The following is a 24,616-nucleotide window of genomic DNA, read 5'->3' as shown; positions in this document are numbered from 1 at the left end:
GGGGGGGGGGAAGCTTCTTCACTCAAATGGTTGTGACAGTGTGGGACGAGCTGCCAGAGCAAGTGATGTATGCAAGCTCGATTTCAATGTTTGAGAAACTTGAATAGGTGCATTGTCGGTAGGGGTGTGGAGCACTATGGTTCCAGTGCAGATCAATGGGAGTAAGCAGATTAAATAGTTCAGTATGGGCTAGATGGGCTGAAGGGCCTGTTTCTGTGCTGTACATTTCTAGGACTCTAGAAAAATCCTGAGGCTTCATGGTTTATATTACTATTACAGTGATTTAGTCAATTCTATTTTTATTTAACTATTTGAGTTTAAATTCCTCAGCTTCCATTGCTGGTTTCGAACAAGTGTGGCTTAATAAACTCTGGCTCCTAGTTCAATCATCTAGCCACGACATCACTATCCATAGCCACTTGCTTTTTACTGTATCACATCAGTGGAGATCTTGTATCATTCATTTGTGTAAGTGAAAAATTGAATGGACGAGCAGCTCTGTGTCAATACTGTGGGGAAATTGTGCTTGTATGAACAGGAAACTTTAATTCAACCTGCTTAATATGTGGAGTCACGGAACCACAACTATGCTAATGAAGAATGAGCAAAATCAATTCCAAATTAAATTATTTTAGAAGGTTGTTGGTATAATATATTGGATTTTATTTGAGGAGAAAAATACTTTTGGCCGACGTGGACTGGCTAGGCAGTAGAGCCTGTACCCGCATTCTCTGATTCCATGAGCTCTAAGTTGGCCATTCATTATTCAAGCAAATTCTTCCCAGTTTGTGAAAAGTATGGAGCACTTTGTCTCATTCATTGTTTTTTCTGTTTTACAGAAAAATAGGTCAAGTTCTATAAAAAGGCAGGAGATTCCTTCTGTCAGATTATCTAGAACAAAAATCTACTGTATTCATCATTATAAAGACAGATGGATTTGATTGTCTGGTCCTTGCAGTAATGATACATTTTTAATCCCCCATCTGTAAAGAAAAGGGAACTAAATCACTGTCAATCAAAATGCTGTTTTCTCATATTAACTTTAATTCTACTATTGTAAAGGTTTTTCTCCCCGAACTTGTGTGTGTGTGCAGTCTGCCCTGTGTGTGTATGTGTCCATGTATCTCACTGCCGTCTCCTCTTTGTTCTGAATTTTAAATCCACAGCATATAGACAATGTTAGTGCCCATAATACCCCTGGACAGCAAAAATCTAGCCATCTCTGATCCTAAATTATTAATGGAACATCTGCTTTTCGTGGGTGAGAGAGCTACAATTCCACAACCCACGGCATGAGCAGATGTGTGCTGACTTCTCCCAGCCTAGCCCAGGCTCCCCAACAACAAAACAAAATTCTCGCTCTGTGATCAATTTCCTCTGAATCCTATTAATCTCCATCAAATTGATCTTTCTTTTAACCATTTATATTTCTGCATGTACACACCTAGTTACTGTAATTTCTCCTTTGAAATGCTGGTAAATATCTACTGAGCTCACTACCAACAGTTCACCCTGCTTAGTAATGTCACTAAAGTCCTGAGTTCTGAGGTGGCTAATGAGACTAAAGTGGGGAGCACAAACTTACACATATGGCCAGGTGGACAAGCAATTTGTGCAGGGCCACTGAGAACATCCTTGAATCTTTTTCTGCGTCTACCTGCTAAACTCCTCCCATGACAAAGTTGGCATAGGGCGTCTATCGCAGTGTTGGGCTTGTGACCGATGTGGCCAACCCAGTGCATCTGACTGATGTAACTGCAGCCTCAGTGCTGGGAATATTGATTTGACCAGGTCTTTCTAATGAATCTGGAGGATTTTACAGAGAATGTTACCCTTGACATGCCTGCTACAGATAGTGCAAGTGAGGGCATTGATCACCGCTACTTGGTGGACATGGAGATTTGTGTAAATCTTGAACTTCTCATACCTTTTTCTCTAATTGGCCAACAGCTTTGTAATGGGGAAAAAACATGCCCCAAACACATTGTTAAGCGAAGGACCCTGATGAATTTGGGCTTCCTAATGTATTTCTTGCCAATTATGCCTTGCCCAAGGGATGTGTCCCTTCCCATCCTGGCATTGAAATGACCAGGAAGTATCAATTTCGCTTTGTTCAGGATGTGAACCAGGATCATCTTCAAGGACGGAAATCCTTGACTATGTCCAGAGCTTCCAGAGTTTGTCTGTGCACACATAGGACCAGAATGTTTTGGTTCCATGATAGAGGAGCTGCTCATAAGGTGGTTGCTAGTTCCACAGGGGTAGTCTTGAATGGACCTCTTGTGTACAAGGGGTAAATTCCATTGGCTTTAACTTTGGCCAGGTATCTTTTGTTTGGCCCTTGTTACATGCCTTCTAGAAGTCCACATCAACTACATCCATGGAAATTCTCTTTATCTCTAAATTTCTCAAATAATTAAATTGGATTTGTTGATGAGGTTTGTGCTAAAAATAGATACTGACTTTCTAATTGGCTTAACTTTCTGCATCCTTGGCTATAGTTTTAGCTTCTTTTGAGGCTGACGGTGCTGTATATTTGGAATAACCAATGCTCCAGCTCAAGCGAGTCGGCTCTGTGCTGCTTTTGTTTATTTGTCCGAGTGCTAGACCTGGCCGTTGCTGGAAGCATTTTTTAATTATTTTTTAATTTCGAATGAAGTTTTTTTGGGAATGTGGCAATTTTCTGTTTTGTGTGTCTAATGGCATCAAATACTCAGCTCAGTTATAATGGATCAGCAACCATTGCTAAATAACAGCTTTCTCCCTGTGGACCAACTCATGACATCTGAGTAACAATCCTGATTTGTACCTAAGCAAATTACACGATCAAAGAGCAACATTTTCAGATGCATTCTCCACAAGGAAATGATAAATTAATTCTACTGTTGCAGATATGCTATTTACAGGTCTTTGCTATAACAACATTAACACTTCTGTGCCATCAAATTTCTCACTGTTCTGAATAGCATGTCACTCTCCCCACATAAGGATGGATACACGGTACCAAAATAGCCACTGCACACTTCCAAGGTTTTGCTTAATAAATCACTTTTCAAAAAGGCAACTCTTTGTATATCAAGGAATTCCTGTTGTGAGATTATTTATCTCACTTAGAGCTAGATAAAGAAAACTTCACTTGATTTAAATTTCTACTCCTGCATTCTTGGTGTCAAATCCCATTAATCTATGTTTATAATTATATTGAATCATATATGCTGTTCTTTCTGTGTTGAGTGCCAGTTAGTCACTATTGCCAGCAGTCTGTAGTGATCATGCTGGCAATGAAAATTTGCTGAACCATCTGTTTTATCAACTTTAAACTGGTGATAAGGCTTGAGGCAGCAAACCACTTTGTAAATTGGTATTTTGTTAATGAACTGATTGGCCGAATTTATTGTTACTGGAATTTAATATCTATTAGATGATTACAATGATCCAATATCTTGATGTGAGGATTTTGCTGCATAGTATGACAATGTTATCCACAGCACACAACAGGAATCAATGTTCCCCTCTTTCATATGTATTTGACGGTCAGCAGAGGTGTTGTCACCAATAAAATAAAATAACTGGGTCCAGTTTACACACATGCTTAAGTATTCTTTTTATTTTACTTGTGCACTAGGAGCAACACCCATCACAATAGACAATAGGTGCAGGAGTAGGCCATTCACCCCTTCTAGCCAGCACCGCCATTCACTGTGATCATCATACACAGTCAGTACCCTGTTACTGCCCTCTACCCGTAACCCTTGACCCCGCTATCTATAAGAGCTCTATCTAACTCTCTCTTGAATGCAACCAGAGACTTGGCCTCCACTGCCTTCTGGGGCAGAGCATTCCACAGATCCACAACTCTCTGGGTGAAAATGTTTTTCCGCATCTCTGTTCTAAATGGCCTACCCCTTATTCTTAAACTGTGGCCTCTATTTCTGGACTCACCCATCAGCAGGAACATGCTTCCTGCCTCCAGCATGTCCAATCCCTTAATAATCTTACATGTCTCAATCAGATCCCCTCTCATCCTTCTAAATTCCAGTGTATACAAGCCCAGTCGCTCCAATCTTTCAACGAGTCGCTCCAATCTTCCAACACTGTTCTGGAGTCTGAACAGAAAACTGCTATTTTTACACAGTTTTAGTTTATCAGTTACAAAAATTGATTATTGTAAATTGTCTAGGTTTGAATTCTATACTTGCAAGATCAATCGTCATTCACAATAGAGGTGTTAAAAGTCAATCGAAACTTCAATCTGACAACTGATGGTATTTTGAAGTTAGTAAAGCAATGTCCTTTAGCTGTTGGGTACGTTTCACTGTCTTCAATTATTCCTATCTCGTTTGTCTCAGCAACCTCTATTGTGTAAAGGGACACTGTTTTAGGAAGGCCTTTCTGGGAAAGTCATACTGCAGAGGCCTGACTCATCTGGTTTGTGTGTTCACTGCTGCAGTCACCTTAGCCTATCTCATCTGTAGTAAGCAGAGGTGTCTCTGGCATTCTCACTTCAGAGATCTCACTTGACTACAACTGTCCTAGGCTATCCTTGCCTGGGCATTACCTTTAACCCTTTCCTTACTGCAACTTCCACAGAGGCAGTAAGGGATCTACAATCCACAACAATTTTAGACAGGTTTCCAGAATGTGGACGTTTGCAGCTTGAAGCTGGTTAAAGAATATGCACCAACAAAACCCACAGAGATGTTGTTTACTGTGTTTTTCCAATGGTAGAAGTAGTGGTTTAAATTGTTCATATATTCATTCTAAATTGTGGCATAGAAGGTGGTCAAGGCCCACCAGTCTCACGGTGAGCAATCTGCTTTCCACACTTTGTGTGTTCTTTTCCCAGATTCCTTTTTTACTTCCAGGATTTATCCAATTACATTTTTAAACTACTAATGAGCCTGCATAGACTCAGCAATCATGATAGAATTTGGAAGCAGTTGGAAAAATACTTTAGAATATAGTCTTGCATTTAAAACAAGTTTTGCTGGTTTGTGTCTGAGGTAGATTGTGGAATTAGACAAAAAAATTGGCTGATGATGGATGAGTATTTTCAGAAATACTTTAAAATTTCTTTGATAAATAAAGTTTGTGAGAAAAGCTAAAACTTTGGCAGTCCTGTCCTGATGCAGGGTTTCAACCTGAAATAGTGACTGTTCCTTTCCCTCACGGATGCTGCTCGTCCCGCTGAGTGAGATTTTGTAGATTGCTCATTACTTCAGATTCCAGCACCTACAGTCTCTTTTAACTCCACTTTTCTAGCTAACTAAGGAGCATAAAGATTGAATTATATTGAAAGAAGATGACTGTACTGTTGCCATTTTTTTACAGATTTTTACAGAGCCTCAAGGTGCATACTCTGCGATTCAGGAATGGCTTCTTCCCCTCTGCCATCCAATTTCTAAATGGACATTGAACACACAAACTCTACCTCACTATTTAAAAAAAAAATTATTCCTTTTTTTTTGCACTTCTTATTTTAACTTAATTAATATACATGTTTCTAATTCAGTTATTTTTCTATTTATCATGTACCTCTGCTGCAGATTTAACAAATTTCATGACATATGCCCATGATATTAAACCTGATTCTGAAAAGGATGAAAGATTGAATAAATCAGCAAGAAATATATATTAAAAATGCTGAGTAAATTAGCAAGAAATATATAAATACTGTAAGAGCTTCCATTAACTAGGTAATAGAGAAGAGATTAGCAAATTGACACAATGACAAGAGAAATTATAACGTGGCAGAATGAATTAACTGAGGCATTAATCATGCACTTTGTGACTGCCTTCATTTTTAATAGATGGAATAATTGTAGCAGGAAATGAGGGAAACCTGTTTTCCAATTCACGAGTCTCCCTGTCCAAAGGCATGTAAGTTCAACTATTGCCCAGTCACTAGTGGCTTTTAAAAAGGAATTGGATAAATCCTGGAAGAAATTGTCAGAGAATAAGGAGGAAAGGCCTGCAAATAGAGGAAAAGAATTGCACTTTGTGAGGCCCAGTGCTGGATTGCTGAACCAGAGGCCACCTTCTATGACATGATAACCATATAACAATTACAGCACAGAAACAGGCCATCTCGGCCCTTCTAGTCTGTGCCGAATGCGTACTCTCACCTAGTCCCACCAACCTGCACTCAGCCCAAAATCCTCCATTCCTTTCCTGTCTATATACCTATCCAATTTTACTTTAAATGACAATATCGAACCTGCCTCTACCACTTCTACTGGAAGCTTGTTCCACACAGCTACCACTCTCTGAGTAAAGAAATTCCCCCTCATGTTATCCCTAAACTTTTGCCCCTTAACACTCGACTCATGTCCTTTTGTTTGAATCTCCCCTACTCTCAATGGAAAAAACCTATCCACGTCAACTCTATCTATCCCCCACATAATTTTAAATACCTCTGTTGTCCCCCCTTAACCTTCTACGCTCCAAAGAATAAAGACCTAACTTGCTCAACCTTTCTCTGTAACTTAGGTGCTGAAACCCAGGTAACATCCTAGTAAATCTCCTCTGTACTCTCTCTATTTTGTTAACATCCTTCCTATAATTCGGTGACCAGAACTGTACACAATACTCCAAATTTGTCCTTACCAATGCCTTGTACAATTTTAACATTACATCCCAACTCCTATACTTAATGCTCTGATTTATAAAGGCCAGTATACCAAAAGCTTTCTTCACCACCCTATCCACATGAGATTCCACCTTCAGGGAACTATGCTCCATTATTCCTAGATCACTCTGTTCTATTGCATTCTTCAATGTCCTACCATTTACCATGTATGTCCTATTTGGATTACTCGTACCAAAATGTAGCACCTCACACTTATCAGTATTAAACTCCATCTACCATCTTTCAGCCCACTCTTCTAACTGGCCTAAATCTCTCTGCAAGCTTTGAAAACCTACTTCATTATCCACAACGCCACCTGTCTTAGTATTATCTGCATACTTACTAATCCAATTTACCACCCCATCATCCAGATCATTAATGTATATGACAAACAATGTTGGACCCAGTACAGATCCCTGAGGCACACCACTAGTCACAGGCCTCCAACCTGACAAACAGTTATCCACCACTACTCTCTGGCATCTCCCATCCAGCCACTGTTGAATCCATTTTACTACTTCAATATTAATATCTACCGATTGAACCTTCCTAACTAACCTTCTGTACGGAACTTTGTCAAAGGCCTTACTGAAGTCCATATAGACAACATCCACTGGTTTACCCTCGTCAACTTTCCTCGTAACCTCTTCAAAAAATTCAAAAAGATTTGTCAAACATGACCAGTATGGGCTTCCCAGTCTATGTGTGGAAAATTAAAATCTCCCACAATCACAACCCTGTGTTTACTACAAATATCTGCTATCTCCTTACAAATTTGCTCCTCCAATTCTCACTCCCCATTAGGTGGTCTATAATACACCCCTATAAATGTTACTACACTTTTCCCATTCCTCAATTCCACCCAAATAGTCTCCCTAGATGAGCCCTCTGCCAGAGCACTGCTGTAATATTTTCTCTGACAAGCAATGCAATACCTTCCGCTCTGTCCCTCCGATTCTATCACACCTGAAGCAACGAAATCCAGGAATATTTAGTTGCCAATCACACCCCTCCTGCAACTATGTTTCACTAATAGCTACAACATCATATTTCCAGGTATCAATCCATGCTCTAAGCTCATCCACCTTTCTTACAATGCTCCTAGCATTAAAATAAATGCATTTAAGAAATTCTCCACCTCTTCCTCTCTGTTTATCTCTAATGGTGCAAACAACTTTACTATCTTTTTCTTCCTTCTCCCATACATCTGTTCCTACACTCTGGTTCCCCTCCCTCCTTGTATGTAGTTTAAATCCACTGGAGCCTCTCTAGCAAACCTACCTGCAAGAATATTTGTCCCTCTCCAGTTCAGATGTAAACCGTCCTGCCGGAACAGGTCCCACCTTCCCTGGAAAACTGCCCAATTTATCTATAAATCTGAAGTCCTCCCTGCTGCACCATGTCTTCAGCCACGTGTTGATCTGCGCTATCTTACTATTTCTAAACTCACCTGCACGTGGCACTGGTAGCAATCCTGAGATTGCTATCCTGGAGTTCCTATCCTTTAATTTGGTGCCTAATTCCCTAAACTCACCTTTCAGGACCTCCTCACTCTTCCTATCCACGTCATTGGTCCCTACATGGACCACAACAACCAGCTGCTCATCCTCCCTCTTGAGAGTACTGAGAACTCGATCCGAGATATCGCAGATCCTGGTGCCAGGGAGGCAACAGATCATCCGGGACTCTCGAGATATATAGATCATAAGTATATTTCATTAAAGCCAGGGGTTTTGCTTTGGAAGAATATGATAAACATCATCCCAAGGACTTTTGTTGGTGGGGATTCTTAAATCAGCGTTGTGCCACAGCTGCCTGCTTCAACATTCCAGAAAATCGTGTGCAACCACAAGGCACCGTGCAATTTGTTACTTTGGCGGAATCCATTAGTCCATCATGCCTAGGACAGCAATCTCATGAGAACTACTTTTTTCCCCTCTTACTTCCCGATAGCCCCACAATCTGTTCTGTCACCCTAAAACAATTAATACCACTGTGGTGAAAGCCCTGTAGAGCTCAACAGTATGTCCCCCCAACCTCCCTATGTCATGTCATACCCATCCTGTAACCACTTACTTCATTCCCCTCCCCCCATTTTTTTGTTCTTCCCCATTCTGGTGGTCTTGCACTCCTTCTCTTCTCTTCCCCTCCCCTGCTCTCAAAACTTCCCTCCAGTTCCCTACTTCCTTCCCTTTATTCCTATCAGATTCCTGTTCCACATATCACCTCCCACCTTCTCACATAATTCCCCCAACTCTGCCCCACCCCCACCTTCCCTTTCATCTGGTCTAACCTATCATCATCTAGTTTGTAGTTCACCCCTTCCCCCATCTCATTTCCCCCTTCCTTTCCAGTGCAGAAGAAGGGGCTCAATCCAAACTATTGACTCTTTATTCCCCTCCAAAAATGCTGCCTGACTTGCTGAGCTTGTTTTGTATTTTCAAGATTTCCAACATCTGCAGAATCTCTTGTATATCTGACAGAGATGACTGCTGAGATAGTGAAGGCATCCAAAACCCCCAAGATTATAGATTAGTCCCAGAGGACTGGAGGGTAACAAATATAATAAAATGTTGCTAATAGAGAAGTCTGAATGATTTTGCAAAGGTGGCTGTTCTGTGACAGTTCCACAAAGGCAATTTGACAAAATCACCATGCAGCAGGGAGATAGTGTCGTGGTTTTTCGTGCCCCACAAATGAGCAGGAGACGCAGTAGATTCTTCAAGAAGTATTAAACTTTAATTTGCAAATCAAATCTGAGACAGTCATTGAGCTAGTCGCTGATTGCCTACCGATCCTTGTACATAGCATTTTTTATAGCAATCTCCTGGTTTCGTTGCATTAAAAAATCCAATCGGTCTACAGTTGTGTATCACAAGTACATCCACCACTATTGTTTCTGCCCATTGACTTAATCATGTTCTAATCTACATCTCTTAGCTACCTCTCATTAACACACCATTGTCTTCTACATTCTTAAGATTTCATTCTCCTACTTAATTGGATACATGCATAGCAAATAGCAAGTTCAAAGCTGTCTACATAGTTTTGGTTACACAGCAAACAATGCAACTTTTATACTCCAATATTAGTGATTATAGTATCCGGACTGCCCTAATGTCCATCATGATTAACACCTGCAAAAAGGCTCTTGGATCTCTACCAGAGAGAGAGAAAAAGGATGATCAGGAGATCCAGAACCTGATGAACTACAAACACCAGCTTCTTACATTGGAAGCTGTACCATCTTTCAAGGGAAAAGAAATGGCTCTTCAGCTCTGTTCAGTCAGAAGGCCCATGACCTAAAGAGCTGACGGTTTTGGAAGGAGCACAGGACATTCAACAACTTGTTGACGTGTACGTTCTTCAGTGCTCTCAAGGCCATCTGCAGCCCAAGGATCCAACGTATTGACAACAAGTAGTGGAGTTTATTAAAGTCAGACCCAGTCAGTGTTGCTGGAAGGAGCACCACAAAGTTCTCCTCAACCAGTAACTCTGAATTTAATACGAGCCTCTCTATTCCATCTTCACAAAACTATCTAGTCCAAAGTTGAGACCACAATCAGTCGACAAGAAGTCACAACCAAAAAATGTTTGGAGGAGCAGACAGTATCCTGCTGAAGTTCAGTGGAAAAGGAATGTCTGTCACAAATTCTCAATCTGTAACAAGCAGGACATACCAGGGGACTTCACAGGTGCTTTATTTACAGCCATTTTCATGCAGCGTGACAAATTGCCATAACTTCAGTAGAGTCTTCCAGACTTGTATCAAGCAAAGCTAAGTCATTGCCTCAGAACTTTTTAGTATGTTGCTGCAATGCTGGATGTCACAATATAGTAGTGTAGCAGTGAGCTAGAGTTCCCACTGCTGTCTGTAAAGAGTTTGTGTGTTGTCTCCATGACGACATGAGTTTTTTTCAGGGGCTGCAATTTCCTCCCAAGTTCCCAAGAGGCCTACGAGATAGGGTTGGTAAGTTGTGGACACGCTGTGTTGGCACTGGAAGTGTGGCTACAGAACGCAAGGTGAAATTTGTGTGTATTTCCATTCAGTGTCTGAAATCCATCACAGACCAGCTCAGTGAAGTAAAGCTAAAGAATAAGTCCTACACATAACATCTGCCCAGAAAATTTTGAGTAGTTTCCCAAAGCTTGGTAGCCATCTCTCATTGAAGGCAAATGCAGTGAAGTTCCAAATTGCCTTCAGGAAGCCAAAGACACCTTTGGCCAACAGATAAGGTATATAAATATCAAGGCTACAACCCCATCTGTCTGGCAGTGATCCCTGTATGCCTCTGAGATGTGCACTATACCTGTAACTGAAACCAGCAGTTTCCAGACAACATACCTCAAACCTACTGGCAGAATTAGTCTACTCTCCCAGGGTAACATTTCCAGAATCGAGATTTTAATTAAGCTTAGTGGGCTCAATCGATCTTGCATGTCTACAGAGGACTAATGAAACTGTTCTGAGCAGTATTAAGGCAAGAGGTTGGGCAAAAACGCTCAAAGATGTCCCTAAAGCCTTAAAGTGGAATATATTTCTACACTATTCTTGGTTGGTGTGACTATAACGAAACCCAGTTTCCCTTGGGATCAATAAAGTATGTCTGTCTGTCTGAAAACCCCCAGTGATTCTAGGTGATCCCTGTCCCAAAGCTTCTCAAAGCAACTGGGATAGTATTTTTGTACCTGGAATGCGCTTATCAGGACCACACATGAGCACGAAATAAAGGGTAGGAGAAATAAATGGACCTGCCCATCTACTAGCCCACCTGCCCCTTCAAAGACCACCTTCCTCATTCAGAGAACGCAGGTTTCACACTTTGTCATCAGCCACTTTAGAATGCACAGTGCTGGAGTGGAAGCAAGGCATCATTGAATTTTGATTTCCTTGTATCTGCAGGCAAGACGCTGCAACCCATTATTGAAAATGGTTTTTGAGAAAAAGGTATTACCAATAGAGTTCTTTTAAGGAAAATTGAGTTATTTTCATCAGCATGTACGGGCGGTTTGATGAGTACCCCATTGAATAAAGCTTATCAGTATTTTCAAAAACGTGTTTGATAAGCTTTCTTGCAGAGGGTTGTTATATAGTAACTGCTCTCTGAGGTGGGGATAAAATGGATAAAAGATGGTTAAAGGGCAGGGGAGGGAAAAAAGAATAAGAATGAACTAATTTTGTTCAGCTTGACAGCTGCTGTCTGTGATTTGTCCTGGGCCCTGAACTATTTTAAAACCTAGATTGCTGATGCAGACAAAGGCAGAGACTGTGAGGTGCATAAATAAGCTGACAATACAGAATGAGGTGAGGATGTGAGCTGTGAAGTAGACAAAGGATTTGCTGCAGTGCCTTGATAAGTTCAGCCCTAATGGCACTGAGGCTACATCCACACAACACTGGATAAATCTGTAACCAAAGCCTTTTCTCATTGTTTTTACCCTCCATCCACACTAAAACGGTGTTTTAAGTCCTCCTGTGCGAGAACCAACAGCTGGCCGTCGTTTAAGTTTTTCTAGTCTGTAACTGAACCGTTTTTCACAGCGAGATTCAACACCAAACATGTCGCTTGTTTTCGGTAGATGATTCCTGCGCATGCCCAGTAGGAGGAGATTTGCCGAAATATCCGTTTCAATGTGGACAGAAATATTTTTTAAAATGCATAGTGTGGACACCTATCATTTTTACGCAAAACCAGTGTTTTCAAAATTATCCGGTCTAGTGTGAATGCAGCCTGAATTGCACTACATCTAGAAGAAATGTTTTGCATTAAATGTGCATGCATTTAGTTTACTGTATCATGTTTGGTGATCACAGTATAATCTTCTCCCATTAGTGAAACCAAACATAGATTACGAGTAGAGCATCTTTATTGTTTCAGAGCTTCCAGTACCTTTCAATTCAATTCTCCATCCCACACCCATTTTGTTATATATTGCCCCAATGAATTACAGCCTACTTGTAGGAGCCAGGCACCTGTTCTCCATCTGCACTGTATTCTGAGTTACGCGTTTCTTAAGTTACTTGTTTGTGCTTTGTTCATTGCAGTTTGTAGTGTATGTCGTATCTCTTGCTGACCACTCAATAATGCTCAATTATTCTTAGCTTACACTGGGGTATGTTTAAGTTTCATAGCTTCAAGATTGTTTTCTAATTGCTAGTAAAGGATCGAATACATATTGTTGACTTTTGGAGCGGACATTATAGGAGTGAGCGAGGGCTTGTCATGAAGTACAACAAATCCATAGTATCGTCGGCAGTGGTAATTGTTTTGTTTATGGTTTAGCTGCTACACATTACAACCATTAGGACTCAGATAATCGGCTATTACAGTCTTGTATTTCACATTTCCTCAATATTTAATGTTTTTCTCTCTCTTACTAGTATTTATCTCTAATACATCCATTTTTCCCTTCATCCATACGTTGCTTTGCTCCTTCTTTCTCAAGTACTGCGAACTTGAAACATTAACAGTTACCCTCTCCGCAGCTGCAGCCTGATGGACTGGGTATTCCCAACTGTTTCTGGTTTTTATTCTTTGCTTTTTATATACATGGGACCTTTATGTGTAAAATCCAGAATCCCATTCAAGTTGCTTTCTGACCTCCGCTGAATCCTAACATTCACTGTGATGAAGTTCTTTGAGGTTGGTGATGAAACATATCAACTGCCTAAGAAGCAACTTTAATCTGCTCCATTTTGCCTAAAGGGCACAACAGGTCCACAACAGATGCCATTTCATTGGCTCTTCACTCAACCCTGGAACATCTGGACAGCAAAGATGTATACATCAAAATACTCTTCAAGACCTTTGCCCCAGGGCCCACACCACCAGGTTCCAGGACAATTATAATCGCTCAACCATCAGGCTCTTGAACCAGAAGGGATGATTTCACTCAACTTTGCTCTCCCCATTGCTGAACTGTTCCCACAAACAATGGACTAACTTTCAAGGCCACTTCATCTCAAGTTTTCAATATTAATTGCTTATTTATTTATTATTATTTTTCTCTTTTATATTTGCCCAGTGTTGTCATTTGCACATTGGTTGTCTGTCTGTCCTGTTGGGTGTGGTCTTTCTGATGTGTTTCTTGAATTTACTGTGTAATGCCTGCAAGAAAAGGAAAGTCAGGGTTGGACTGTATATAGTAACATATATGTACTTTGATAATAAGTTTATTTTGAACTACACTGGAGTTGGAAATTTGATCCCCCTTCATCCTTCTGAGTACAGGTTCAAAGCCGTCAAATACTCATACGTTAAGCTTCTCCATTTACTTAAACTAGCAGTCCTTGGGTTCGCCAGTCCTGAAGGAGAATCTCAGCCTGAAACGTTGACTATCTATTCATTTCTACCGATGCTGTCTGACCTGCTGAGTAAATTGCTCAACCATCTCTATTCCAAATTTCTCTGCATCCTTCTCTGTAACTAGTCAAAATATACATAGCAATGTTCTGCCTTGCCTAGTCATGTTCCCGTAAGCTTGATTGAGCAATGTCCCCTCTTTAACCACTTAAAAACTTGGAACTTTGGATCTTCCTTATGTACCTGCAGGAGCCATTAGATTATTCTTAGCATTTAAAGCAAAGCTGTAACTGTAAATTGCACTTTTGAAGCTTTTGTGGATGACTTGCTCCTCCTCTCCATGTCTGCTTTGTGGGAAGGTTGGGGGTTTTCCAGAATGCTCCTAACTGTGTTCCAGCCTGAGCAAGCAGCAGAGATGGTCTTCCTCCTGCCTTCCTTTAGGCAGGCACAACTGAGCTGTTTCATTGTTTTGCAGAGCTGGAAGTTGTACCAATTGAAGACGAGGGTTGTAAACGAAACTTGGGTACTAAAATTTAGCCTCCAGCATTATGATTTGCCTTTTGTCATACTGCTGAATGGAACCCAGTCACTGACTGGCGTATAGCTCTTCACAGCTGCGGAGATTGTTAAGCTGCTCCTTCAGACAAGATGCCTCCAAGTCTATGTGTACACCAAAAGAGGCAAAAAAAAAATTCCCGATGGCATTGAATCTGCACTTTGACCCTTGGAAGATTTTGCCTTTGGGTCATATCCTGTTTGGTGAGGGCATGCTGTGTGGAGTGAAGCCTGGCATCAGTACAGGAGCGATGGAGGCTGAGGGAAGATCTGACAGAGGTTTATAGATAGGAGTATCTGTTTCCCAGGGTAGAAATATTTAATACCGGGGGCATGCATTGAAGCTGAGAGGGAGTAGTTCAAGGGGGATGTGAGGGGTAAGATTTTTATTCAGAGTGGTGAATGCCTGGAATGCACTGCCTGATATGGTGGTAGAGACAATTACATTAGAGGCTTTTAAGAGATATTTAGATGGGCACTTGAATATGGGGAAGATGTAGGGATATGGACACTGTGTAGGTAGGAGGAATTAGTGTTTGGGCTTTTTTAAATTTACTTTTTAGCTGGCTCAGTACAGCATTGTGGGCTGAAGGGCCAGTTCCTGTGCTGTACTGTTTGACGTTTTTTGTTCTACTGAGTGAAGGTGAAATGGCACCTGCCCAGAGATACATTTTTCCATCAAGTTGGATAATTCTTTTCGGTCTTTGTCCACATGCCCTAAGGGTGATTTACTTCCTTGTTGAATTAAAGCTAGTAAAAAGGTACTGTGCTTAATTTCTAGTTCGGTAATCTGGAGGCCCATACTAATAATCCAGGAGACTAAGTCAACTGTGAAAATTAAACTAAATTAATAATACAGAAAAATATCAGCTAGTCTTAATTGAGCACTGGAATTACAATGACCACTGGAACTACTGCTTGTCATAGAAACCCATCTAGTACATACTTGTCCTTCAGAAAGGAAATCTTCCTTTAGGACTTCCAGTTGGAATATTCAAGCTGCCATTAATGTGACACAGTTCACCTGCTGCACAGAATAGGCTTATGTTGAAGGTGGTGTATGATTCTGAGGAAAGATGATTGACCTCATAAGAGATGGTTTGATTAATGGGTGTACAGCTGATACATATCTGAGTCCTGGCCAAGTGACCTGAGGGAAAATTTACTCCAGCAACTAGACTAATAAGTGACCTTTATCTAATTATTGTTGTGCGAGCAATAGAATGCAAGGAATTCACTGTCTTCACTCAGTTTCAGTGATTGATCAATTTTGCTGTCTGTAATTCCTAGCAAAACATTGTAGTTATTTGTATGCATTTATTTTTAAGATTATATCTGCTTTGGGAAACTGCAAAGGTTGGCTTTAATACACTATTTTTCTGTAATTTGTTACTGAAAATAACAAACCAGTAAAATTCTAATAAGCTGGCACCCTTGGGATTCTGGTAGTGCCAACCTTGCAGATTTTCCAAGCTATTGGATGTTAGTCCTTTTGACAGAGTCATACAGCACAGATATGGGGCCTTCAGCCTAACTGGTTCACACTGACCAAGTATCTCCTGTAAGTGAATCCCATTTGTCTGTTTGGCCCATTTCCTTCAACCTTCCTTATCTATGTACACAAGTATTTTTAAAGAATGTTGTTAATGTCCCTGGGGTTCCTATTCAATCTCTCCCCTCTCACCTTGAACAAATGCCCTCAAGTTCTTGATTCCCCACCCAGAGGAGAAGGCTATACAGAGATCCTATTGAAGACACTCAAATATCCAAATATTGGATGATATCCAAGTACTCCTTTACTTCACACTTCTGCATATTATGCAGTGGCATAGTATAATAAAGTGTAAATGTTTTATATTGCTCTTGTAGACACACATACTTGTGCATGTGAAAATAAACTCAATTCAACCATAATATTTTTTTTCTCTGGAGAACTCTGCCAGTTTAAAGGGAGTGGGAAATTTACAAACACTTCTGACCTGGCTGATTCCCCACACTAGTTCCAGCAGTTCTAACCCCAGGGTCTGACCACACACCCTGCTTGTTCTCTGGACCCCTGACTTGTGTTTCAAATATACAGGCGAACCAGGCATCAAACTTTCAAGATTTCTGAACAATCAAATGCTTGATTATTAGAAATTTACCCCAGACTAACAGGCAGTAATGACAAATATGAAAGAAAAGAGCACATTCATTTCTGATGGATGATCTAAATGTTTTGATAATCCACAGCTATGTCATATTGCAGTCATGTATGATGCATGTTATGTACAAGATGTGATGGGTCATTAACCCATCTTTTTTTTACAGGTGTGCGCAGCACTTCTGCGAGGCTGTTGTCAACACCTGGCGTCTCTTCATCTGTCTAAAAGTATTTTCTCGCACAGGTAATTAATTTGTTTTCAAAGTTATTTTCTTCACTTGATAAATTATTGCTGAATTTGTACTGTTTATTTTGGGGAGGTACAGGAATGAACAGGCTTCTGCAATTGCCAGAATTACAATTTTACTTGACTTTGCTAGAACTGCTTTCTGCTTTTCCATTTCCCTTTTTCTCTATGGAAGCATTCAGTGCGACTAGTGTGTGGTGAAAAGTGAAAAGTATTGAGGGTCTGGGAATTGCTGAGGTTATAACAGGAGAGCATTTGCAGGATGTGCATCAATGGAGTGTTTCTGAAAACTGTTTTCATTGTTTTCCTGCCTATATTGCTACAAGGAGTGTCCATAGCCACAACGCCCAAAGTAAATATCTCCATTTCACTAAGGACACCCTGTATCTAATAAAAATAGGTATTTTCCTTGATTAGCTGCTTGCTTTACAGTTGCAGAATGTTCATGCATTGGTTGGGGCACCCTGTAATCCTGAAGCAAGATCAGTAACAGATCAGAAATGGATTCTGAAGATTTTTATTCATCAAATGATTTCAGTTGCAGAAGTAGGTTGTTAAATGGTCATTGTAAATTGTCGAGTGATTAGGTTAGGGTTAAATAGTAATATAGTGGCTAGCGAAAACACATCATAATACTTGCACTCAGTGAAGAGGCATTGTGCAGTAACAGATGAGCTTGTTTAGCTGTGGATACAAATGATGCATTAGGTCATGTGGAGGACTGGTGCTGATTACATCTGAACCATTATCAAAGATGTATTGTGCAATATACCGATCTTCAAGGAACTCGGTGTAGTTTTACAATGCTTTTCTTTTTTAGCCTTAGATATTCCTTTTCTGACTAAAGTTTTTATTTATTGAGAGACAGTGCAGATTAGGCCCTTTGAGCCCTGCCACTCAGAAATCCCCCAACCTAATCCGAGCCTCATCTCATGGCTTGGCTTCGTGAACGAAGATTCAGGAAGGGGACTGCCCACGTCTGCTGGAGGCTCACTGGTGGCTGACGAGGCCAATACGAGACAGGCAGACCCAGCCGCAGCGGCTGCAAGGATAAATCAGTTCTGGGTTTGGTGCTGCTGTGTCACGGTTCTTCCTCAAGGCCAGCCCTGCGTGCATTCTCGAGGAAGGAGACAGACTGGTGTGTTGCCAGACCTCGCGATTGGAGGCTAGAGTAGGCCACTGGCGATGTCAATGTGACAGGCACCAAGGGATTTCTTCAGAGAGTCCTTGTACCTTTTCTTCGGTGTCCCCCTGTCACGATGGCCAGTGGAGAGTTCGCCATACAGCACAATCTTGGGCAGGCGATGACCCTCCATCCTGGAGATGTGCCCTGCCCAGTGCAACTGCACCTTCAACAGCATGGCCCCGATGCTGGTGATCTCCACCTGTTCGAGGACTTCAGTGATGCTGTTCATCATCCTTAACATCCAAAGTTCCTCAGCATGGTCATCTGGCTACATGAAGATCAGCGTGGCCAAGTCAGAAGCAACAACAACCTCTCTGAACCCTTCCCAATAGGCAACAGTGTAAAGCAAGGCTGCGTCCTTGCGCCGACTCTCTTCACCATCTTCTTTAGCATGATGCTCGAAAGAGCCACAGAAGACCTTGATGACGAGGATGGTGTCTACATCCGGTACTGCACCGATGGCAGCCTGTTCAATCCGAGTCTACAATGACCAATTAACGTACCAACCGGTTCGCCTTTGGATGTGGGAAGAAACTGGAGCACCCGGAGGAAACCCACGCGGTCACGGGGAGAGCGTACAAACTCCTTAGAGGCAATTGCGAGAATTGAACCCGCGTCACCGGTACTGTGACACGTTGTGCTAATCACTACAACCAAGCCATCCTTCTCTCAGAGTTGGATGAACAAAAAGTCAAAGAGCAAGAACATCAAATAGATCAAAAAAGATTTTAGGATCCTTTAGCAACTGTGTAACTTGGGTATTATTCAACTTTCCAGTAAATTTACTTTGAGATAGAGATAGAGTAAACAGATACCCTCTGTGTCTGCCTCTGATAATCTTGTAAATCTCTGTCAGCTCTCCCCTCAGCATGAAAAACGTGCACCAATATTCCAAAGCAAGGACAAATATTTGCACGGATACGATGAGCTGATTTTCTACATTAAGTGATCTGGTATTTAAAATCTAAAATGAATTCAATAATGAAATTAAGAAGATCCAAAAACATTACTGCTAGAAATGAAAATGTAAAAAAGATTTTCACAGAAAAGTGAATCCGTAATGAAAATTTGCACATTGAAGTAATATCTCTTGGTCCTTGATTATTTCTTCATGCAAAGACCCCTCAAAACCCTAACAGGCTCTAAAATATATTTTGACACCTGTTGGTTGTTAAATGACTACTGTAAATTGACTGTGTAGGTGAGTGGTGGAATTTGGGAGACGGTGAAGGAAATGTGGGGAGAATAAAATGAGATCAGTGTAATATTAGTGAAAATGGCTTTTGATTCAGTGGGTCAAAGAACCTGTATCTGTGCTCGTGGCTCTAAATCCTTGATTCCATGACTGCTCTCTCCAATGTATACAAAGTAAACAAGCAAAAATCTGCGGATGCTGGAAATCCAAGCAACACACAAAATGCTGGAGGAACTCAACAAGTCAGGCAGCATCTATGGGGAAAGAGTACAGTCAACGTTTCAGGCTGAGACCTTTCCAAAGGAACCCTACCTATCAGCAAATTATCTGGTCGTTTATCTATTGTTTGTCATTTGCTGCACTGCGGATGTTATACATTTTCCTTAAAATCCAAATGCAGTATTAATCAAGAAGTAACAAGCCGTCTGCTTGAGAAACTCAATGGGTCAAGCAACATCTGTGAGGAACAGAACTGTTGGCGCACTGGGTTGAAATCCTGAATCAGGACTCAGTTTCTTCTTTGTTTGGTGTCTGTGGGGAAGTCGAATCTCAGGGTTGTATATTTCATGAATACTTTGATAATAAATGTACTTTGCATCTTTTGAATTCCTTTCATCTCACAGATGCTGCTCAAGCCATTGTGTTCCCAAGCAACACACAAAATGCTGGAGGAACTCAGTAGGCCAGGCAGCATCTATGGAAAAGAGTAAACGGTCAACACTTTGAGCTCAGACCATAGTCCTGAGGCTGTTGAACCCTGATGTTTAGGTCTTCAAGCTTCTGATCATTCGTCCTTCATGCAACAGTGAGAACCACTCTAATCATCTGGACTGGCCTGTGGGCACATAGATGGCTGGAGAGGCCAGACCACCAACAATATGTTCTTTGGCGCCGTGGTCAAAAGGTGGCAGCCACATTGGGTTGGTGTTGTTGGCTTGAGGTTTCCTGGCCAGCCTAAGTCTCTGCCTCGTGCGGTTACATGCTTATGGTAGGAGGAGTGCCACTTCAATCTTGGGCAATATGCTCCATTGAGTCTGGGTTGATGCCAAAGGCTTTAGTGAAGTTTCAGTGTGTCTTTATAGTGATTTCTCTGGCCTCCATGGGAACGCTTTCCTTTCTAAAGTTCACCACAAAGCAGTCTCGTAGGCAGCCAGTGGACTGACATACAAGCTACATGGCCTTGCCAGTGCAACTGGGACTGCATCAGGATGGTGTTGATACTGGGCAGGCCCACCTTGGTAAGTACGTTAGTGTCAGGGATTCTGTCTTTCCACTAAATGTTGCAGAGCTTTCTGAGTCAATCATGTGGAAGTGGTTCCACAGACTCTTTCTGCTAACAGTGTTGAAGGCCTTAGTCAAATTGAAATAGCAGAAGGGGTCAGTGTTTTGTTCCTGACATCATTCTTGCTGCAGACACCATATCAATAGTCCAATGCTCTTTCCAGAATCCACCCTGGCTCTCTGCTAGGAATTCCCGATCAAGGTGTGATGTGAGATGGTTGAGAAGAAGCCTGGCAAAGATCTCACCTGTGATAGTCAAGAAGGATATTCCCCAATAGATGTCACAGGACTGTCAGTTTCCTTTTTGCATGTACATATGGATGAGGGATGCATCTTTAAGTTCCTGTGGAATTGTCTCTTACTGCCACATGAGTTGGAAGGGCTGATGAAGCTTTTCTGTTAGCACTGCACCACTTCCCTTGTAGGCCTCAGCTGGTATTATGTCTGATCCAGGCGCTTTGCTGTTCGGGAGTTGATGTACGGCTTTTGGGGTCTCAGCGAAGGTCGGTGGAACAGCTATTGCTTCATTTTCAGGCACTTGGAGCAGGCAATCAATGGCTTTGTCATTTATCATCGAAGGACGATGCAGAAGGACAGGTCAAGTGCTCAGTTCACCTATGAACAATTTTCTCTTTTTTTCATGATCAGCGTGTTCTGACTAGCACTAAGGAGAAGGAATGATTCTGATGATGTGGAGCCATAGGCTTCTTTTAGTGCAGCGCAGAAGTTCTTTAAATCATTCCTATCTGCATATGCCTGGATCTCATCAGCTTTATTGCTCAGCCAGAGATCCTGCATTTGGTGCAGTTATGTTGCACGGTCCTTTGTATGTTATTGAACGCATCCTTCTTTGAGATGGGCTTGGAGTCACTGAGGAAAACTTTGTGGAGACAATGTTTCTCATCTAGCAGTTGTTTGTTGTCGACAGAGTTTACATCAAACCAGTCCTTGTGCTTTCCGGTAGTAGGTCCCAGAATCTCTGTAGCAGTGTTATCGATCAGCTCTCGAAGGGTTGACCAAGCGGTTTACACATTCTGTTTGTCGAGAGGGACGGATTTAAGCAGTCTTCCCGAGTGTCAACAAAGACTGCTTTAAGTTGCTGCTTTTCAGCTTGGTACGTTCAGTCATCTTCGGGCTTTCTTCCCTTGTGGAGGTCTCTTGGGCTGGATAGGGATGTTCAGTTTAGAAATGATGAGACAGTGGCCTGTCCAGCCTTCAGCACCACACATAGACTTTGTCACTCTTATAACCTGCCGGTCTCTCTTCCTGATGGCGACGTAGTCAATCAGGTGGTTAGAGTGGGAATGCTCCCACCAAGTTCTGTTGTAGGCGGGAAGTCAGACAACTGTGTTGTTGATCAACAATTCACGTTCGGCACATGTCTGGAGTAGGGGAAGATCATTGCTGTTACAGCGGCCAACGCCATATTTCCCAATGACCCCATCCCAGGAGGTGTTGTCAGAGCCTAGTCTTGTATTGAGTCACCAAGGATGATCAGCTTGTCAGTGGCAATAACTGAGCACAGTTCTTCATAGAATTTGTTCTTGACATCGTCTGGGTTGGTCATGGTTGGGTGTAAACACTGACGATGGTGTCATGCTTCCGACCACAAGACGGGGAGTTTCATGGTCATGAGCCAGTCATTCATGTCCTTTGTATGTCCAGCAAGCGGGCCAGTGATCCTCGGCCTCATTGCAAATCCAACCTCAGCCTTGCGTTGGGAATGTTTTCCACTTCCACTCCAAAAGAATGTGTGTACTGTGCCCCTTTCACAAAGTTCACCCTCTCCTGTAAGCCAGGCCTGACTCAGGGCTGCAATATCAAGCTAATCTTCTCTCTGTTAGAGCAGTTCTCCTCTGAGGTCTGTCAGCACCAACTCTGTCCAACGCTGTGTGCACAATTCCTGTACCATGGTGAGATGAGTAGTCCTTAATTTTCTCTTTGATGTATTTTGACCACTGTGATAGGGCTCCCGCCAAACTGGTCAGGGAAAGAATAGAGCAGACAAAGTTTAGAGCAGAAATGTTTTTCCAGCCTCTCCCTCAGACCACGGAGGTGAAAGGGCTGTTCAGTCACTCCATCACGCTCTCAACACCCCGCAGTGCCACGTCAGGTTCGAAACACCCCGCAGTGCCACATCAGACTGTGAACACCCCGCAGTGCCCCGTCAGACTCTGAACACCCCGCAGTGCCCCGTCAGACTCTGAACACCCCGCAGTGCCCCGTCAGACTCGGAACACCCCGCAGTGCCCCGTCAGACTCTGAACACCCCGCAGTGCCCCGTCAGACTCGGAACACCCCGCAGTGCCCCGTCACACTCTGAACACCCCGCAGTGCCCCGTCACACTCTGAACACCCCGCAGTGCCCCGGGAACACCCTGCAGTGCCCCGTCAGACTCCGAACACCCCTCAGTGTCCCGTCACACTCTGAACACCCCTCAGTGTCCCGTCACACTCTGAACACCCGGCAGTACCCCGTCAGACTGTGAACACCCCGCAGTGCCCCGTCAGACTGTGAACACCCCGCAGTGCCTCGTCAGACAGTGAACACCCCGCAGTGCCCCGTCAGACTGTGAACACCCCGCAGTGCCCCGTCAGACTGTGAACACCCCGCAGTGCCCCGTCAGACTCGGAACACCCCGCAGTGCCCCGTCAGGCTCAGAACACCCCGCAGTGCCCCGTCAGACTGTGAACACCCTGCAGTGCCCCGTCAGACTGTGAACACCCCGCAGTGCCCCGTCAAACTGTGAACACCCCGCAGTGCCTCGTCAGACAGTGAACACCCCGCAGTGCCCCGTCAGGCTGTGAACACCCCGCAGTGCCCCGTCAGACAGTGAACACCCCGCAGTGCCCCGTCAGGCTGTGAACACCCCGCAGTGCCCCGTCAGGTTCGAAACAACCCGCAGTGCCCCGTCAGACCCGGAACACCCCGCAGTGCCCCGTCAGACCCGGAACACCCCGCAGTGCCCCGTCAGACCCGGAACACCCCACAGTGCCCCGTCAGACTCGGAACACCCCGCAGTGCCCCGTCAGACTGGGAACACCCCGCAGTGCCCCGTCAGACTGGGAACACCCCGCAGTGCCCCGTCAGACTGTGAACACCCCGCAGTGCCCTGTCAGACAGTGAACACCCCGCAGTGCCCCGTCAGGCTCGGAACACCCCGCAGTGCCCCGTCAGACTCAGAACACACCGCAGTGCCCCGTCAGGCTCGGAACACCCCGCAGTGCCCCGTCAGACTGTGAACACCCCGCAGTGTCCTGTCAGGCTCAGAACACCCCGCAGTGCCCCGTCAGGCTCGGAACACCCCGCAGTGCCCCGTCAGGCTCGGAGCACCCCACAGTGCCCCGTCAGACTCAGAACACACCGCAGTGCCCCGTCAGACTCGGAACACCCCGCAGTGCCCCGTCAGACTCAGAACACACCGCAGTGCCCCGTCAGGCTGTGAACACCCCGTAGTGCCCCGTCAGGCTCGGAACACCCCGCAGTGCCCCGTCAGACTGTGAACACCCCGCAGTGTCCCGTCCGGCTCGGAACACCCCGCAGTGCCCCGTCAGACTGTGAACACCCCGCAGTGCCCCGTCAGGCTCGGAACACCCCGCAGTGCCCCGTCAGGCTCGGAACACCCCGCAGTGCCCCGTCAGACAGTGAACACCCCGCAGTGCCCCGTCAGGCTCGGAACACCCCACAGTGCCCCGTCAGGCTCGGAACACCCCACAGTGCCCCGTCAGGCTCGGAACACCCCGCAGTGCCCCGTCAGACTCGGAACACCCCGCAGTGCCCCGTCAGACTGTGAACACCCCGCAGTGCCCCGTCAGACTGTGAACACCCCGCAGTGCCCCGTCAGACTGTGAACACCCCGCAGTGCCCCGTCAGGCTCGGAACACCCCGCAGTGCCCCGTCAGGCTGTGAACACCCCGCAGTGCCCCGTCAGACTCGGAACACCCCGCAGTGCCCCGTCAGACTCGGAACACCCCGCAGTGCCCCATCAGGCTCGGAATACCCCGCAGTGCCCCGTCAGACCCGGAACACCCCGCAGTGCCCCGTCAGACTCCGAACACCCCGCAGTCCCCGTCAGA

General features: G+C 43.8%; 1 protein-coding gene across 6 annotated transcripts in view; it reads left to right on the top strand.

Annotated features, from left to right (window-relative positions):
• LOC132378539 (F-actin-uncapping protein LRRC16A-like) overlaps nt 1-24,616 on the top strand; it is a 331,671-nt gene that overhangs the window by 160,242 nt on the left and 146,813 nt on the right. For all 6 annotated transcript variants that reach the window (XM_059945517.1, XM_059945515.1, XM_059945516.1 and 3 more), the window contains one exon: nt 16,798-16,874. In XM_059945517.1, coding sequence (XP_059801500.1) covers nt 16,798-16,874 — 77 coding nt within the window. The remainder of the gene's footprint in view (nt 1-16,797; nt 16,875-24,616) is intronic.

The sequence above is a fragment of the Hypanus sabinus genome, chromosome 20 (assembly GCF_030144855.1).
Source record: "Hypanus sabinus isolate sHypSab1 chromosome 20, sHypSab1.hap1, whole genome shotgun sequence".
Taxonomy (NCBI): domain Eukaryota; kingdom Metazoa; phylum Chordata; class Chondrichthyes; order Myliobatiformes; family Dasyatidae; genus Hypanus; species Hypanus sabinus.
This window is presented reverse-complemented; position numbering and strand designations above follow the sequence as displayed.